This window comes from Salvelinus sp. IW2-2015, unplaced genomic scaffold (assembly GCF_002910315.2).
Source record: "Salvelinus sp. IW2-2015 unplaced genomic scaffold, ASM291031v2 Un_scaffold2505, whole genome shotgun sequence".
In the NCBI taxonomy this organism is placed as follows: domain Eukaryota; kingdom Metazoa; phylum Chordata; class Actinopteri; order Salmoniformes; family Salmonidae; genus Salvelinus; species Salvelinus sp. IW2-2015.
Genome location: NW_019943821.1, coordinates 46,809 through 66,126, shown reverse-complemented (window position 1 = coordinate 66,126; position 19,318 = coordinate 46,809). Strand labels below are relative to the sequence as shown.

The window sequence follows — 19,318 nt, the reverse complement described above, 5'->3', positions numbered from 1 at the left end:
TGTATACTGAGCTAAAATATAAATGCAACATGTTGGTCCCATTTTTCATGAGCTGAAATAAAAGATACTGGAAATATTCCATACACACAAAATGCTTATTTCTCTCTGGCGCTGAGGGGTATTTCTGTCTGTAATAAAGCCCTTTTGTGGGGAGAAATAATCATTCTGATTGGCTGGGCCTGGCTCCCCAGTGGGTGGACCTGGCTCCCAAGTGGGTGGGCCTATGCCTTCACAGGCCCACCCATGGCTGTGCCCTTGCCCAATCTTGAAATCCATAGATTAGAGCCTAATGCATTTATTTCAATTGACTGATTTCCTTCTATGAACCGTAACTTTGTAAAATATTTGAAATTTTTGCGTTTATGTTTTTGTTCAGTATATATGTGTCAATGCGAGAAATGGACGTCATATAAATGACAACATAGGCTACAACTCTGTCAAAGCACTATAGGCCTACAATACATATTTTATTTGATCAAAACTCGACATAAATGGTTTGGATTATTAAGGAAGATGAGTGGAGCCCTAAACAAATTCAATATCTCTTTAAATTGGATTAAGAAAAGTATTATTATTACCAGATCACCCTGTTTTATATCTACATCAAGCAACAATTCGTACTAAAAGTAGCGTTACAGTGAAAATGATCACTTTTTTCAGCTATCTATTACTTTTGACTGCTCGATATTATCATCATCAACTAGTATGGTATGTCTCCATAATCCTTTGCGTCTCACAATAGTTGCCAGTCATTCTGCCAACGAGAAAAATGTGAGTGTTGAATGGAGTCAAATAACTAACTGTGACTTCTACGTGGTTTATTTTTTACATGGCTTATTGATAGGTAAGTTGTTTTTTTACTTGCACATTTCATTTCAGACAGTATGAAAGAGACAGCAGCCAAGAGACGCGAGAAAACCAAGGACTCCAAGGCTGAGAAACAGAAGGATGCGGGCCCCGAGCCGCAGGATGTGGAGATGCCGGAGGAGGACTCTGCTACTGCAGAAAAGAAACCCAAGGAACTTGATACCCTCACACTTGAAGGTAGCTGGCTAGATGGTTAGCTGCGGTTTAACACAAATACTGAAAAGGATATATTCAAACTCAATGTCAGATACGGAATATTGCAACTGCTTCGGGTTTTTGCTACCTAGCTAACGTTACTGTATGGAATGTTAGTTAGCAAGCTGTTGTTAGTCAATGTAACTAGCTAGCTAATTTGCCAGTTTTAATTGGCAATACTTTGTTGAAATGTAGCTATCGTGAGAGAATGTAATTAGCTGACCTAGTTAGCCTTTTACTATATGTTCTGACTAACTGCGTTAACTCTGGTCTGACTTTATTCACTCGCTGTATTAGTAACTAGCTAGGTAGCGAACGTTAGCTAGCTAGCTATCTGGGTGCCTAACAACGAAATCCCCTAGTCATAGCTAGCTAGCTAGTTAATCAGTTTACTAGCAATGTTAACTTCAATGCGTGTCAGTTGGAAATCACTTTACTGCCGTAACCTGTCAAAGCAGTACTTGTATATTCTTGTGTATCCAATTGTAGCTACCTAGCTTGCCAGGTCATTGTATTTACAAATCTTTTCAGTTTTGAATTGAGTGAAAGAACTGACATTAGTTGTCAGATAGTTTTCTTTTATCACTCTTCCATAAGTCTCTCCTTATGACCTTACTCCCACCTCTCCCGTTGCAGACATCAAGGAGCATGTGAAGCAGATAGAGAAGGCTGTGTCGGGCAAGGAGCCTCGCTTTGTGCTGAGGGCCCTGCGCGCCCTGCCCTCCACCAGCCGCCGCCTCAACCCCAACGTGCTACACAAGGCTGTGTCTGGCTTCTACACCTCCAACGCCGCTGGCAAAGAGTTCCTACTCAGCTTCCTAGAGGAGGTATGATGAGTGCAGATAGTATCAGATAGAAAAGATTGGTACTACTATTACAACTTCTATTGCTGACAACTTGACTATGAACTATTACTCATTGCCTTTATCTCTGTCTCCTTTGCCCACTTGACTCATTTGGTCCCTTTCTGTACGCTTCTGTCTTTCCTTTTCCCTCCTCTACCCACACCCTCTCCCCTCCATCTATTGCATCCATCCAGCCCATGGACACAGAGGGAGATGTCCAGTTCAGGCCCCGTATAGGGAAGGCAGCTGCCACCCCCCTGATCCCTGAGGCGGAGGCCTACCTGCAGCTGCTCCTGCTGGTTTACCTCACCAACAACAAACGCTACACAGAGGTGGGCTGACTGAGTTCACACACACTCTCTCTCTCTCATGCCTCTGTCTCTCGCTCTCATGCATGCACAGTACATATTTATGTTGTATTGAGCTCTAAATTCCCTTTGGTATATATAATGGTCACCACACGGTGGTCCTTAGAAAGAAATTATGTCTGGGTTAATTCCCGACTGCCTGTCTTGGTTCTTAGCTTCTCACTTTTCTCTCTGTAGGCCCAGAAGGTGTCAGATGAGCTCTTGCAGAAGATCGGACCTCAGAACCGGCGTGCTCTGGACTTGGTGGCTGCTAAGTGTTACTACTACCACTCCCGCGTCTACGAGTTCCTCAACCAGCTGGACACTGTGCGTAGGTAAGCCCACCAACACTTTCACTGACTGTTTTTGTTTTTTCTGACTTAAACCCATGGCGAGGATGACGGTCGGGAAAGATAGAGGTTGTTTCAAAAGGCAGTAGGCCAGTTTAAACCTATGCAAGTCAATATGTAATGCCTTCGATCGATTTTAAACTAAAAACCCTTCTCTCTCAGTTTCCTGCACACGCGCCTGAGGACGGCCACCTTGCGGCACGACGCCGACGGCCAGGCCACGCTTCTCAACCTGCTGCTGAGGAACTACCTGCAGTACAACCTGTATGACCAGGCTGAGAAGCTGGTGTCCAAGTCAGTCTTCCCTGAGCTGGCCAACAACAACGAGTGGGCCCGCTACCTCTACTACACAGGTGAGAGGGATTGGGAAGGAGAGGGACTGGGAAGGAGCCCTAAGCATATCAATTTCTGTTGACATAAGGTGTCACCCGGGATAAAACTGTATACATTTTACTAGTTGAAGACATCAGAAGTTGTTTAGTTTAATCACATTCAATTGAATTATGTTTATCAGTCCTCTACAGGTTTTGAAATGACTATAAGAAACTGCCTCAGAATATGAAAGAATTTGTAGTTGTGGCTTAGTTTGCTGCTTTTCCACTCTGATCATTCTCTCCTTCAACCCTCCAGGTCGTATCAAGGCCATCCAGCTGGAGTACACAGAGGCCAGGAGGACCCTGACCAACGCCCTGAGGAAGGCCCCCCAACACACAGCTGTGGGCTTCAAACAGACAGTTAGTACACCCAGCATGCAGTTGTGTGCAATTATTACATTTTGCACACACATTTTACATGTTAGTCTTTTAGCAGACACTCTTATACAGAGCAACTTAATGGCACAATTAGGGTTAAGAACCTTGCTCAAGGGCACATCGAGAGATGTATCACCTAGTCGTGACAAGGATTTGAACCAGTGAACTTTTGGTAACTGGCCCAATGCTCTTAACCACTAGGCTACCTTATTAAAAAGGAGAAACTATTGTTAAGGTTTCAAAGTTGTCACTCAAATTTCCCGTAGTGTGTTGCCTGACAACATATTGTCAATCAAACTTTATTTGTACAGCACATTTCTTACAGGGGATGATGCATTTCATTTAACAAATAATAATATTTAGTTTTAAATGTATTTTTTTCTTTCTCCACTTCATACACGAACCTGCACACACAAACAAACAACTGAGACGCAATGACTACATCTCATCTGCCAAGACCCACATGCTAATGCTATTTCAATAATTCAGGGGATTCATTTCGAAGTGCTTAACAAATAAAATAGCCCACTGTATGCCACAAAGTTCAGGTTGTCCACATCTTCTCCCTATCAGGTTCACAAGTTGCTGATTGTGGTGGAGCTGTTACTTGGGGAGATACCAGACAGGCTGCAGTTCCGCCAGGCTCCCCTGAAGAGATCACTAGCGCCCTACTTCCTGCTCACCCAGGGTAAATTTCCGGCAAGCTGGGTCATGAGAATGAGTCTTAAGCATGAGTAAGATGTGAATCCTGGTCTCTGTTCCCACACAGCTGTCAGGACGGGTAACCTGGCCAAGTTCAACCAGGCCCTGGATCAGTTTGGAGAGAAGTTCCAGGCAGACGGCACCTACACCTTGATCATCCGCCTGCGACACAATGTCATCAAGACGGGTCAGTGACCAGCAGGCCTTTCACTTCGGGCTGTTCTTCCACATTCTCAGATGGCTTCCTCTTCTTTTAAACCGTTTTTGGTCATGGTTCTTCATTTTTAGTACCTGACTGACTTGTTGATATTTAACACCTTCTCTCCCTGTAGGTGTGCGTATGATCAGCCTGTCCTACTCTCGTATATCCCTGGCAGACATCGCTCAGAAGCTGCAGCTGGACAGTCCAGAGGATGCTGAGTTCATAGTGGCCAAGGTAACATGATCTACTACAGCCATACTCAATTGGTGGGCCGCGATCCGAGCCCAGATTGGAGTCAATATGGTCTAGGGGCGTGGATCACAAAACCAGTCAGTATCTGGTGTGACCACCATTTGCCTCATGCAGTGCGACAGATCTCCTTCACATAGAGTTGATCGGGCTGTTGATTGTGGAATGTTGTCCCACTCCTCTTCAATGGCTGTGCGAAGTTGCTGGATCTTGGCGGGAACAGGAACACGCTGTCATACATGGCGATCCACAGCATCACAAACATGCTCAATGGGTGACATGTCTGACTATGAAGCCCAAGGAAGAACTGGGACATTTTCAACTTCCAGGAATTGTGTACAGATTCTTGCGACATGGCATTGTCATGCTGAAACATGAGGTGATGGTGGCGCATGAATGGCACGACAATGGGCCTCAGGATCTCGTCACGGTATCTCTGCGCATTCAAATTGCCATCGATAAAATACAATTGTGTTCGTTGTCCATAGCTTATGCCTGACCATAACCCCACCGCCACCATGGGGCACTCTGTTCACAACGTTGACATCAGCAAACCGCTCGCCCACATGACTCCATACACGCCATCTACCATACATTTACATTTAAGTCATTTAGCAGACGCTCTTATCCAGAGCGACTTACAAATTGGTGCATTCACCTTATGATATCCAGTGGAACAACCACTTTACAATAGTGCATCTAACTCTTTTAAGGGGGGGGGGGTTAGAAGGATTACTTTATCCTATCCTAGGTATTCCTTAAAGAGGTGGGGTTTCAGGTGTCTCCGGAAGGTGGTGATTGACTCCGCTGACCTGGCGTCGTGAGGGAGTTTGTTCCACCATTGGGGTGCCAGAGCAGCGAACAGTTTTGACTGGGCTGAGCGGGAACTGTACTTCCTCAGAGGTAGGGAGGCGAGCAGGCCAGAGGTAGATGAACGCAGTGCCCTTGTTTGGGTGTAGGGCCTGATCATACCAGATCATATCTGATACCAGCGTGCCAGTGGCCATGGAAGGTGAGCAATTATCCACTGAAGTCTGTTAGGATGCTGATCTGCAGTCAGGTCAAGGCCCTGAGGACGACGAGCATGCAGATGAGCTTCCCTGAGACATTTTGTGTAGAGATTCTTCGGTTGTGCAAACCCACAGATTTATCAGCTGTCCAGGTGGCTGGTCTCAGATAATTGAGTAGGTGAAGAAGCCGGATATGGAGGTCCTGGGCTGGTGTGGTTACACGTGGTCCTCAGTTGTGCGGCCGGTTGGACTTACTGCCAAATTGTCTAAAATGTCGGAGGTGGCTTATGGTAGAGAAATGAACATTACAGCTCTGGTGGAAATTCCTCTAGTCAGCATGCCAATTGCACACTCCCTTAACTTGAGACATGTGGCTTTGTGCACCTGTGCAATGATCATGCTGTTTAATCAGCTTCTTGATAATGCCACACCTGTTAGGTGTATGGACAAAGGAGAAATGCTCAATAACAGGGATGTAAACAAAATTTGAGTGAAAAAAGCTTTTTGTGCTTATGAAACATGGGACCATTTTATTTTTGTTCAGTGTGTGTATATATTGTACCTTAAGCTCATGATTTATCCCCACCGCCTGCTCTACATCAGCTCATACAAGGATTTCCTAAAGAGCATTAATAGAAAAGCACATCACTTGTGTGTGATAAATATGGAATCCAGTCCTCAACTGTCCTAAGCCACAGGTGACATGGTGGCAAGGGAAAACTACTGTCTCTTACTGATTTTCTCTCCCAACCTCATCCCTCTCTTCCAGGCTATCCGTGATGGAGTGATCGAAGCCAGCATCAACCATGAGAAGGGCTATGTTCAGTCTAAAGAGACCATGGACATCTACGGTACCAGGGAGCCCCAGCTGGCCTTCCACCAGAGGATCTCCTTCTGCCTGGACATACACAACATGTCTGTCAAGGCCATGAGGTTTCCACCCAAGGCTTACAACAAGGACCTAGAATCAGCAGAGGTGTGTACCAACTTTTTACTACTCCTTGTATTAGCCCCTGAAATGGACTGTCGTGGGGGTTCTTTTGTAGGAGATAATATGAAATTGTTCTTTATCTGTGCTGCTGAACTACTAGTATACTATATTTTCCTGTTATGACCACAAGGGGGCAGTGTTAACTAGTTTTGTAAATGTTATATTTGGGACTAGAATTTCAGACTAAATGCTATCTGTCATTCTAAAATGTTAGCTATTTGCAAACTTAATCATTTTAAAGATGCATTATGCATAAATCACTCCCATTTTCTGGTTGCTAAGTCTAATAGTTTGCCTAATTTCAGTTTGTGAGATTCATTGTACCATCTAAACCACTGAAATATATTTTCCATAACCAAAAATATTATATTTTCAGCTGTTTGAAGCTGATGTACAAAACCAATTTTCAAGATGCAAAAACAAAACTTAAGAATGGGGAGGCATAGAAATAGGGCACATAGAACAGATATACTGCTTAGACTTGCTTTCAATGAGAATGACAGCTCTATAACACATTTCTGTGGGAATTTGGTCAGGTCTCCCGAAAGTTACATACTGCAGCTTTAGTGTGTGTGTTTACATTTCAGGAGCGCAGAGAGCGGGAGCAGCAGGACCTGGAGTTCGCCAAGGAGATGGCGGAAGATGACGATGACAGTTTCCCATGATCCTCTGAGAGGAACGAGTGCAAGGATGCCTTATTGTTTCCCCCCCCTCTATCCTTCCTCCTCCCTCTTGTAATAGTTGTTTTGTTTATTTCTCTGCAGGCACAAGGCCATTTCTAACATTATATATGTATGTTAGCATTAACATACAATAAGAACACTTCCATTCAACCCTACCACTGGTCCTCGTTGTCCCTACTTTTAGACTTTGCGTGTCACTGTTAACTTGCTGGGAGAAGCATTTTGTGTATCTGTATTGGGTTTGAGGCCAGCACACAATAAGTCTTTGTCAATTTAATTTCTAATTTGGGGAACAATCATTTGTACAGTGAATGTCTAGCAAACTAAGAGCCTTTTGCCACAGAGCAGCTTGTATTTGTAAGCTTTTCTGTCAGGAATTATGTTGGCTCCTTGATTTGTTATTCTTGCTGAGCAATGCAATTCAATATCTTGACAGCAGCCCTTTCTAAAATGCAGATATGGAAACTCATATTTCAGAATACCTTGAGGAAATCAATTCATTTGTTGTCCCTCTTTAGAACTGTGTGCTGTTGAGCTCAACTAGTTAGATTTGTCTCTGCCTCATTGTTCACGGCTCCTGTTCCTTCCTCTGATTTCTTAATTTACCTCTTTCTCCTGCCCGGTAGGGTGCATCCCAATTATATCTTTTGTTCCATTAGCTTCATGGATTTAACAGAAATGACTGGTATAATAGTGCATCCGGAAAGTATTCAGACCCCTTGACTTTTTCCACATTTTGTTACATTAGCCTTATTTTTTCCCCCTCAATCTACACACAATACCCCATAATGACAAAGCAAAAACAGTTTTTTAGAAAATTTGGCCAAATTATAAATAACTTAAATATTACATTTACATAAGTATTCAGACCCTTTACTCAGTACTTTGTGCAAGTGCCTTTGGCAGTGCTTACAACCTTGAGTCTTCTTGGGTATTTTGCTATAAACTTGGCACACCTGTTTTTGGGGAGTTTCTCACATTCTCTGGAGATCCTCTCAATCTGTCAGGTTGGATGAGGAGCGTCGGCTGCACAGCTGTTTTCAGGTCTCTCCAGAGATGTTTGATCGTGGTCAAGTCCGGGCTCTGGCTGGACATTAAGACTTCTCCCGTGTGCTTAGGGTTTTTGTCATGTTGGAAGGTGAACCGTCGCCCCAGTCTGAGGTTCTGAGCGCTCTGGAGCAGGTTTTCATCAAGGATCTCTCTGTACTTTGCTCCGTTCATCTTTCCCTCGATCCTGACTAGTCTCCCATCCCTGCCTCTGAAAAACATCCCCACAGCATGATGCTGCCACCAACATGCTTCACTTTAGGGATGGTGCCAGGTTTCCTCCAGACGTGACGCTTGGCATTCAGGCCAAAGAGTTCAATCTTGGTTTCGTCAGACCAGAGAATCTTGTTTCTCATGGTCAGAGTCCTTTAGGTGCCTTCTGGCAAACTATAAGCGGGCTGTCATGTACCTTTTACTGAGGAGTGGCGTCCGTCTGGCCACTCTACCATAAAGGCCTGATTGGTGGAGTGCTACAGAGATGATCCTTCTGGAAGGTTCTCCTATCTCCACAGAGGAACTCTGTCAGAGTGACCATCGGGTTCTTGGTTACCTCCCTGACCAAGGCCCTTCTCCCCCAATTGCTCAGTTTTGGCCGGGCGGCCAGCAAGAGTTTTGGTGGGTCCAAACTTCTTCCATTAAAGAATGGAGACCACTGTGTTCTTGGGAACCTTCAATGCTGCAGACATTTTCTTTTTTTTTGTACCCATCCCCAGATCTGTGCCTTGACACAATCCTGTCTCGGAGCTCTACGGACAATTCCTTCCACCTCATGACTTGGTTTTTGCTCTCACATGCATTGTCATCTGTGGGACCTTTCCAATCAATTGAATTTACCACATGTGGACTCCAATCGAGTTGTAGAAACATCAAGGATGATCAATGGAAGCAGGATGCAGCTGAGCTGAATTTCGAGTCTCATAGCAAAGGGTCTGAATACTTATGTAAATAAGGTATTTAATTTGTATTTGTAAAAAAAAAAAAAAGCGAAATGTTCACTTTGTCATTCTGGGGTATTTTGTGTAGATTGATGAAACATTTAATTGAATCCATTAGAGTAAGGCTGTAACAAAATGTGGAAGAAGGGTTCTGAATACTTTGACTGCACTATATAAACCAGTCATATAATGCAGTCCTGTACCAGTCACTTCCTGTAAAATTCATCAAGCAAAGTGAACAATGCCCATGCCAACACCAATCCAGTGCTTTTCAATATCTGCAGACTAGTGAATGAGTCATACTTCAGGAGGAGGGAGAGATTATTGGGACACAAACATACAGTAAAAGGCCCATTGCAAGGTAATGATGGTTCTAGAGCATCGTGCTTGATTACTCAATCGCTGAGATGAAAATGTTAAGGTGCTAGGCAAAATGTATTGATATTGTTAGGGATCATGGCTCGTGTGCACTAGCAAGCGGTAAATTGCCTTTGCGTGTGGGCCTGCTGACCTTAATTGCCTACCGTCTGTAAGCTGTTAGTGTCTTAACGACCGTTCCACAGGTGCATGTTCATTAATTGTTTATGGTTCATTGAAGAAGCATGGGAAACGGTGTTTAAACACTTTACAATGAAGATCTGGGAAGTTATTTGGATTTTTACAAATCATCTTTGAAAGACGGGGTCCTGAAAAAGGGACGTTTCTTTTTTTGTTGATTTTACTGAGACATCAATGGTTACACATTGTAACCAATAGACAAGAAACAGGATTTAACTATTTAAAGGCTGATTTGTCATTCATATATACAGAAATAGAATTTTAAAAAACAATCTAATTTCCTTCATCTGTATTGATCTGATAAACACAGGATAGGTGTAGTATTATATCAAATGAGAGACTTAATTTTAACCAGCAGAGACAAATACTTTATTGAAAGAAGTTCTTGCAAACTATTACAGACTACTAAGGGAATCACAGCCGAGAGCTGCCCAGTGACACGAGCCTACCAGACGAGCTAAATAACTTCTACGCTCGCTTCGAGGCAAGTAACACTGAAACATGCATGAGAGCATCAGCTGTTCCGGAAGACTGTGATCACGCTCTCCGCAGCCAATGTGAGTAAGACTTTTAAACAGGTTAACATTCACAAGGCCGCTGGTCCAGACGGGTTACCAGGACATGTACTCCGAGCATGCGCTGACCAACTGGCATTCCAACTGGCAAGTGTCTTCACTGACATTTTCTACCTCTCCCTGACCGAGTCTGTAATACCAACATGTTTCAAGCAGACTGCCATAGTCCCTGTGCCCAAGAACACTAAGATAACCTGCCTAAATGACTAACGACCCGTAGCACTCACATCTGTAGCCATGAAATGCTTTGAAAGGCTGGTCATGGCTCACATCAACACCATTATCTCAGATACCCTAGACCTACTCCAATTTGCATACCGCATGAACAGATCCACAGATGACGCAATCTCTATTGCACTCCACACTGCCCTTTCCCACCTGGACAAAAGGAACACCTATGTGAGAATGCTATTCATTGACTACAGCTCAGTGTTCAACACCATAGTGCCCTCAAAGCTCATCACCAAGCTAAGGACCCTGGGACTAAACATCTCCCTCTGCAACTGGATGGTAAGGGTAGGTAACAACACATCCACCACGCTGATCCTTAACAAGGGGGCCCCTCAGGGCTGCGTGCTCAGACCTCCTGTACTCCCTTTTCACTGCATGGCCAGGCACGACTCCAACACCATCATTAAGTGAGCTGATGACAACAGTGGTAGGCCTGACCACCGACAACGATGAGACAGCCTATAGGGAGGAGGTCAGAGACCTGACCGTGTGGTGGAAGGACAACAACCTCTCCCTCAACGTGATCAAGACAAAGGAGGACTACAGGAAAAGGAGGACCGAGCACACCCCCATTCTCATTGACAGGGCTGTAGTGGAGCAGGTTGAGAGCTTCAAGTTCCTTGGCGTCCACATAAACAAACATTGTCCAAGCAGACCAAGACAGCCGTGAAGGGGGCACGACAAAACCTATTCCCCCTCAGTAGACTGAAAAGATTGAAGGAGAGAGACTGTTATTGAGAAAATAAGGTAGCTAAAGAGTGTTCATCAGGAATCTGTGGTCTCACCTGGTGTCCACACTAAGTGGCTTCAGAGTACTTTATGCTGAAAAACATGAACGGACACACAAGGACAAACAATATAGCGTAATTATAGAAATAATGAAGTGTCTTACTATTCTCCATGGTTGGCCCTCTTGCCTATTCTTTGAAGGTGGAAGGAGCCAGTTATACACTTGAGCCTGATTACTGCACAACACAATCCATCAATCAGATTGATACATGAGTGTTTAGGTGTGGGTTATAGGGTGTCTAATTGTTCTACATTTTATCAATATGGGTGACTTAAAATAGTCTTTTGTTTTTGTACAGACATCACACCCTTACCTAAACAGCACCCTCACCTGAGAAGTAGAAATCATATGGAGAGAAACTGAGAATTGAATAACTGCAGTTGACATAGCTAAGTAAATTGAATAATACTCTTATTGCAATGTGGATGACTCATAAAAAAGCCTTTGGTTGTGCATAGTGTAGTCTATGGTGTTGCCATGGAACAGCACCCTCTTCGAAGAAGTAGGAGGTGAATATCTCCTGCACACGGATTGCTTCTCTTGCTGCGTTGTTGGACCCCATCCTTGAAACATCCTGCAGAGCAGCAGACTTCTCAGGCACACGGCGTCGAGCTGCAGATCCCCTCCTTGTCCTTGTGTCCGTCCTCAGGAAGTTATGCAGAACACAGGTAGCCTTCACACGCCTGAATTCCTCCAGGAGGTAGTCCCTGATGGCCCTGGTCACCCAACCTTGCAGTGTCCTACATGGTAACTAGGCAATGATTTTGAAGGAATCTCCAGTTACAAGGTAACTAGGAAAATGGAAGATAATGTCATTATTAGACTTTTACATCACCAGACCATTGTGGATTACTAAAGTATAATATCCCTTACAATAAATCATGATAACATTGGATTGATAGATGCATGAACACACATACAGTTGAAGTCGGAAGTTTACATACACCTTAGCCAAATACATTTAAACTCAGTTTTTCACAATTCCTGACATTTAATCCTAGTAAAAATTCTGTTTTATGTCAGTTAGGATCATCAATTTATTTTAAGAATGTGAAATGTCAGAATAATAGTAGAGAGAATGATTTCTTTCAGCTTTTATTTCTTTCATTACATTCCCAGTGGGTCATAAGTTTACAGACACTCAATTAGTATTTGATAGCATTGCCTTTAAATTGGGTCAAACGTTTCGGGAAGCCTTCCACAAGCTCCCCACAATAAGGTGGCTGAATTTTGGCCCATTCCTCCTGACAGAGCTGGTGTAACTGAGTCAGGTTTGTAAGCCTCCTTGCTCGCACATGCTTTTTCAGTTCAGTTTACATAACTGAGTGTATGTAAACTTTTGACCCACTGGAATTGTGATACAGTGAATTATAAGTAAAATAATCTGTCTGTAAACAATTGTTGGAAAAATTACTTGTGTCATGCACAAAGTAGATGTCCTAACCGACTTGCCAGAACTATAGTTTATTAACAAGACATTTGTGGAGTGGTTGAAAAACGAGTTAATGACTCTAACCTAAGTGTTTGTAAACTTCCTACTTCAACTGTATGTGCATGTGTAGCATGTGACAATAACAGGATCATATCAAGGATAGAGTCACAAATGAATACATAAATACTACTTGAAGCTTGATGACGAGTTGATCATTTGAATCAGCTCTGCAGTGCTAAGGCAAAAACAAAAATGTGCACCCCTTTGAGTTCCCAGGACCAGGACTGAGAACCGCTGCTCTTCATTGGGACCTCTTCATATGTAGACWGGCTTTCATAGATCTCTTTATCTAAAGAGAAAACCTCACCACAGACTTCATTATACTCAAATTACACTGCACTGTAATAGTATGTTACTATTATCTCCGTCCATACTTGGGACAGGAACTACACAAAAGTACCTGCCCTATCCAGAATAGCCTCCTCTCTCACTTTGACAGTTGGGGCTGTTATCCTTTCACCCTCCTCCATGGCTGTTAGCTAGCTACCTGCAAATGCATTTGGAGTTTTTTTTTTTACAGAGATAAATACATGAAGATAGCTAGCTAACTTCATATTAACTAGCTAACTTAACTAAATATCACCAGCTACCTATCTATACAGTATGTGAAGTTGGCTAGCTAGCTCATTTGACAGCTCATTTGAGTTAGCCTGCACTGTAGCTAGTTAGGTAATAATACATCGTTTATTTTACATTTTCGAAATGTATTTACTTACTTGAATAGGTTCTCACAGCCTTGTGGACAATTGGAAACAGGACAGCAAAGTTTGTTTGTCACCAGAGTGTTTTAGAGGATATTACTATTGAACTATTTACCCATTTAATAACCATACGTTCATACAAACTTTTTTTATTTTTCTAACCTTCATACAAACATGCTATGCTGAATTCTTGACGCACAATCGAACATGCTGCTGTCATATGCTGCCAGCACGCCCACAAGCGAGTCACAATGGGCGGCGTAAGCGGCACGCGGCAATGTACGTTTATCTAGTGTGCATTCCCCATGAAAATTAATGGGAAGCGGTGTTTCACCGCGCGGCATCATGTGCTCTTGAACACGGGGGTCAGCCATAATGATACATTCTATATTCAACAGTTTAGCATTGCTGATAGGCACAACAAATGGAAGAAAAAAAATCCTACATTAGAAAAGAATTTATGCAATCAAAACTAGCTTATAGCGCTGTCATGCCAATTCTAGAAAGGATATAAGCTATTCACAAACGTCATGATAAATGGTACATTATAAACTGGGTGGTTCGATTCCTGAATTCTGATTGGCTGACAGTCGTAGTATATCAGACCATATACCACGGGTATGACAAAACATGTATTTTTACTGCTGTAATTATGTTGGTAACCAGTTTATATTAGTAATAAGGCACCTCGGGGGTTTGTGATGTATGGCCAATATACCACCGCTAAGGGCTGTTAACGCGATGTTAACGGATATTGGTCATATAGCACATCTCCTCGGGCCTTATTGCTTAATTAAGACGCTGGGAATGAGGTCAGTTATTACCTAAGAAAGGGATTTGTAGTCAAGAGAACAAGTGAGCATACCTTGCAATCAAGATGCGTGTGAGCTTGATGTCATTGCGCAATGGCCAAATCCTGAAGTAAGACTAATTTACTTGCGCAAATAAGGATTTCACAAACGGGGATATTAGTCTTCAATTGTTCCGAGGAAATAAAATGGGAACAAAGCATTAGGTAACCCAACCTTATTTCCTTAGTTTCCTACTCAGAGAGTAGCATACATAACATGGCGAATTGCTACAACTAGAGTTGTGAAATTATGTACATGTATTTTTTTCTGAGTAATGTAGCCCTACATGAACGTCACTGAAAATGCCATAAGGTTGTTTCAGTCTTGGGCTCGTCATGACGTCAACACAGCTACACGTGCGAACGTTCCGTGCATTGTGTTTGGATGTGCGACTGTTTTGTAGAGCGCATATAGCTATTTTCAATCATAGCCTATTGTCCGCAGCGTGACCGTTCACGTCAGGCTATTGAATTAAAAAACAAATAAACTAATGTGACATGTTTCTGAATTATAGGCTAGAACTAATTTCCCAACCACAAATGTAAATTAAAGGGTAAAATAATAATAAGAGGCCTATAGACCTGTTAATCAAGTCAAGTCATCAGCTAGGCCTATTTAAAGTGCATTTCATAAGTCTCAACACACTTTACAGATAAAATGTTGTTTAATACATGGGGTTTGAACACATACAGTTAAACATTAGGGAGTCCAGTAGGGCAGGAGTGACAGTGAGTCCAGACAGTGACAGCCAGGTGAAAAGGTGGAGGGATCACAGGGTAGGACAGAGTGGATGGAGAGTGCAGAATGGATCCAATCAATATTAGGCAATTAATAGCTTTGTTTCATTTATTTGATTCATAATATGCAGCTCAAAGTGCTTTACAATAAGCTCTAGGAAATAAAATATTGGCCCAATAAAATAAAAATAATAGCGTTATAATAGATGTAAAACAGCAGAATACAACAATTAGGCTTAGCCTATATATAGTTTCTGTATTGAAAGCCTAATAGGCTAGTTGTCTTTTTTTAATCATAAGCACAGTTTTAATCACATGCATTATATATTTGCTCATGTTCTGATTTTTGAATGCATGCCAAGATCACAAGGTAGCATTTCTATCTCTTAAGGGCTTTATTCAATATGTAAAAATGAAGCGTGATAGAATTGTAAAGGTAGCCTAATTTCCGATTGAGCCTACTACATATGTAGCGTTTATCGTGAATTCGGTGAATAAAGCGGAAACATTTCCTTTACATTTCAACCACGCTGTAAAGCTGGACTTCCGCAAATCAGATTGAATAGAGCCCAAATTATTAGTCACTCACTATTGCATGTTTACAATGACCCTCCAGTACAATGACCCTTCAGTGGAAATTCCCATGAAACATACTTGATTCATATAAATACTTCAAGTCTCCCTCAAATGGGAGATAAGAAAGAATCCTACATATTTAGCAAAATAGACTAACCATACTGACACGGAATGAACACTCTCAAAAGTAAGTTATATTTTATATGAGATATTTACAAATACATTTGACTAGGACACTATTAATTCGTGTATTTGTTCTTCTCGATGCAACTTTTTTTTAACTTGGATACAATATTTTGTTAAAATTGTCTGAAGAAAGTCATAATAGCTTGGACATATTTTGAGTGTTGTCTCCAGGCATTTTTATTGTGCTACTGCGTACCTCAACGCGCTATATTTGGCACGCTCCCCTTTCTTGCATAATGTTCTGCGCGGCACTGGCTGTACCAGAGTTCAACTTGTTCAGAATCTGTATCGTCATAGAGTCGTTCTGCAGCTGTTTTTTATTTCTCCAAGTTGTAGGTCTGCTCTGCTGTTTAGCTTTTCTGGTCCGGTCCGCACACATTCCAGAGAGGTCAATGGACGCAAGGAGTTTGGTCGAAAAAATATTAGTCAACATCCCTGTGGTTCACGGGTCCAGTGTTAAAATCACGGTAAGTCTATTGGGCGACGATGCCCTGTTCTTACGTGGTGTGTATGGTCTTTACTGTATGTAATTTATCGCAAACTGTTATGGGTAAAATTACGCAGCTTTGCATGGTCTTTAATAATGCTCGATTTGAGTTGAAATCACGTTGACCGTTAGATCATGCAAACATTGTGTTGTTTTTGGGTAAAACAAACCCTAGCACACGACAGAACATATTTGCATTGAAGAATGCAAAGCATGTATCTAACAAAGATCAATATCACATTTAGCTGCTGCTAAATTTAGTAAATGCAATCATTCCTTGTAGCTGCAGGCACATTTAGGAAAATATACGGGTAGGTTTAGTTAAATTGCAAAACAAATTTACATTTACATTTTTACATACGCTCTTATCCAGAGCGACTTACAAATTGGAAAGTTCATACATATTCATCCTGGTCCCCCGTGGGGAATGAACCCACAACCCTGGCGTTGCAAGCGCCATGCTCTACCAACTGAGCCACACGGGACCTATGCATCTGTTTGTGCATTTAACTTGCTGTGGTTTGGTTTTACAACCTGTCACGACCACTAACACCACAGATTCAAAAGTGCACTAACCCAACTTCTCTCTGCTTGACCTGCAGGTCAACCCATAGACATACATGTATGCATTACATTGGCTCCAGCTCTAAACCATCCCCTCCTCTTCTCTAGGGCCTGACCCTTGACCCGTCCAGCCAGTCTAGGAACATACCGTACCAGTCCATGGTGACCTCCCTGGGCATCCCCGCAGCACCAGAACTAAAGACTGGCTGCAGACCCCTAAACCAAATCGACTTCACCCTGGTGAGGTGTGTGTGTCGATGCGGTCGCTGCCGTTTAAGATCAGGGAGGACAATCTTTTTTTTTTATGAGCATGGCCTTATTTCTATTACAGGCATATTGGATGACTGTCATTCATATTCCATTCACCCAGCTCAATGTAACATCGATAGGTTAGACTACTACATGATACAATTCCCCCCCCCCCATAAACCATCATGATTTTGCTACAACCTATACAAACGTTAGTTGCACAGGTCGAGAGCCGCCTTGCTAGCTAAGCAAGTAAAAGTGAGAAAAACTAGTGAGAAAGTGAGAAAAAACTTACAACATCAAGGCGGTGGCCCGTTCCTGTAGGTTCATGCTCTACAACATCCGCAGAGTACGGACCCTGCCTCACACAGGAAGCGGCGCAGGTCCTAATCCAGGCACTTGTCATTCTTCCCGTCTGGACTACTGCAACTCGCTGTTGGCTGGGCTCCCTGCCTGTGCATTAAACCCTACAACTCATCCAGAACGCCGCAGCCCGTCTGGTGTTCAACCTTCCCAGTTCTCTCACGTCACCCCGCTCCTTCCGCTCTCTCCACTGGCTTCCAGTTGAAGGCTCCAGTCATTTGCCGCTACAAGACCATTTGGTAGCTTGCCTCGAGCTGTAGGGGAACTGGCCAAGCCTTCAGTACCGTCAGGTTCTGATAAGGCACCTACACAAAAAACAAAAAAAAAAAAAAAAAAAATAAAAATTCGCAAACAAGGCAATAAAAAAAAAAAAAAAAATGGGCACTGCGTTCATCCACCTCTGGCCTGCTCGCCTCCCTACCATGCAGGGAAGTACAGTTCCCGCCCAGCCCAGTCAAAACGTTCGCGTGCTCTGGCCTCCCAATGGTGGAACAAACTCCCTCCACGACGCCAGGACAGCGGAGTCAATCACCACACTTCCGGAGACACCTGAAACCCCACCTCTTTAAGGAATACCTAGGATAGGATAAAGTAATCCTTCTGACCCCCCCCCCCCCCCCCCTTACAAAGATTTAGATGCACTGTTGTAAAGTGGCTGTTCCACTGGATGTCATAAGGTGAATGCACCAATTTGTAAGTCGCTCTGGATAAGAGCGTCTGCTAAATGACTTAAATGTAAATGTAAATGTAAAAAAAAATACAACGAAATATGCCTCTCTCGCTCTTTTGCTTCGCCTTAATTTTTGACGAAATTCATTTGTTCAAAACTGTCCAGCTATTGTCTCTCTCTGAGTCGACTACTCGCCACATTTTATACACTGCAGTGGTAGCTAGCTGTAGGTTATGCGTTCAGTACTAGATTCAATCTCCGATCCTTTGATTGGATGGGCAACATGTCAGTTCATGCTGCAAGAGCTCTGATAGGTAGGAGGAAGTTGTCATAATTCATGTGTAAGTCTATGGAACGGGGTGAGAACCGTGACCCTCCTAGGTTTTGTATTGAAGTCATGGAAACTAGCTAAAATATGGAAACTAGCTGTCCTCCAGCTACACCATGGTGCAACCCTACAAAGTGCTGTTGAGGCTGTTGGGTTGTAATTTGAAATACTTGCGACACCAGAAGTTAATGGTTATATGTAGGAGGAATGTATATGGTGGGGTCAACGGAGGTTGGATATGAGCAATGGGCTTGGAGAGTTACTAAGTGAGGGAAAAGGCAATCACATGGTTGCGGTCACTGATAAGGGTGGATAGCTGTGGATTAGTGAGGAATGGGGGGCCGAGGTCAGGTCACATGAAGGGAGAAGGAACAGTTTATTGCACACGTCACTTAACTTCCCGCCATGTTTAGAGAAAAGGAGGAGACTCCGCCTAAAGTGGGGTGTAAATACTTGTGCTGGTGGGAATATGTCTTTGTCTTTTCAGCTGTCTGACCCATTGGGTGAATAAACTTAGTTTGAGCTTTTCCTAGTTGTCTGTTAGGTTCTAAGTAAACAGAGTAAAAACTAACACCACTGTAGACCTTCATTGCTAAACAGTGCGCTTTAATCAATGAGTTGGTGAGGTGAATATATTTTGTATAGTTATCTAAAAAGGATACCTTTTTTAATGTTTCACTAATTTGTATTTTTATGAAACTCACTGAGGAGGATGGTCCTTCCCTTCCTCCTCTGAGGAGCCTACACTGGTGTGTGTGTGTGTGTGTGTGTGTGTGTGTGTGTGT

General features: G+C 42.9%; 2 protein-coding genes across 4 annotated transcripts in view; both read left to right on the top strand.

The window, feature by feature from the left end:
• The first annotated feature begins 682 nt into the window (after nt 1-682).
• Nucleotides 683-7,348, top strand: LOC112074128 (26S proteasome non-ATPase regulatory subunit 3). The gene is made up of 12 exons (XM_024141352.2): nt 683-771; nt 880-1,044; nt 1,699-1,889; nt 2,102-2,239; nt 2,453-2,589; nt 2,767-2,957; nt 3,235-3,338; nt 3,930-4,044; nt 4,126-4,245; nt 4,391-4,494; nt 6,289-6,495; nt 7,098-7,348. Exons 2-12 carry the CDS (start codon nt 885-887, stop codon nt 7,173-7,175), a joined length of 1,545 nt encoding a protein of 514 aa, XP_023997120.1. The 5' UTR covers nt 683-771; nt 880-884; the 3' UTR covers nt 7,176-7,348.
• Nucleotides 7,349-15,704: 8,356 nt separating this feature from the next.
• Nucleotides 15,705-19,318, top strand: part of LOC112074127 (uncharacterized) — a 5,182-nt gene continuing 1,568 nt past the window's right edge. Inside the window, exons 1-3 of one of the 3 annotated variants that reach the window (XM_024141350.2) lie at nt 15,705-15,873; nt 16,203-16,339; nt 17,032-17,163. In XM_024141350.2, the coding sequence (XP_023997118.1) occupies nt 15,858-15,873; nt 16,203-16,339; nt 17,032-17,163 (285 nt within the window). In that variant the 5' untranslated portion in view covers nt 15,705-15,857. Of the gene's footprint in view, nt 15,874-15,985; nt 16,340-17,031; nt 17,164-19,318 lie in introns of those variants that run through there. The other 2 variants (XM_024141349.2, XM_024141351.2) reach the window with 2 other exon arrangements.

Bases quoted from the DNA above. Each gene is read 5' to 3' on its own strand.
- LOC112074128 (XM_024141352.2), top strand. From the start codon at position 885: ATGAAAGAGACAGCAGCCAAGAGACGCGAGAAAACCAAGGACTCCAAG. The intron at 1,045-1,698 runs GTAGCTGGCTAG...CTCCCGTTGCAG, and splicing joins TGATACCCTCACACTTGAAG to ACATCAAGGAGCATGTGAAG. The intron at 6,496-7,097 runs GTGTGTACCAAC...TTTACATTTCAG, and splicing joins AGGACCTAGAATCAGCAGAG to GAGCGCAGAGAGCGGGAGCA.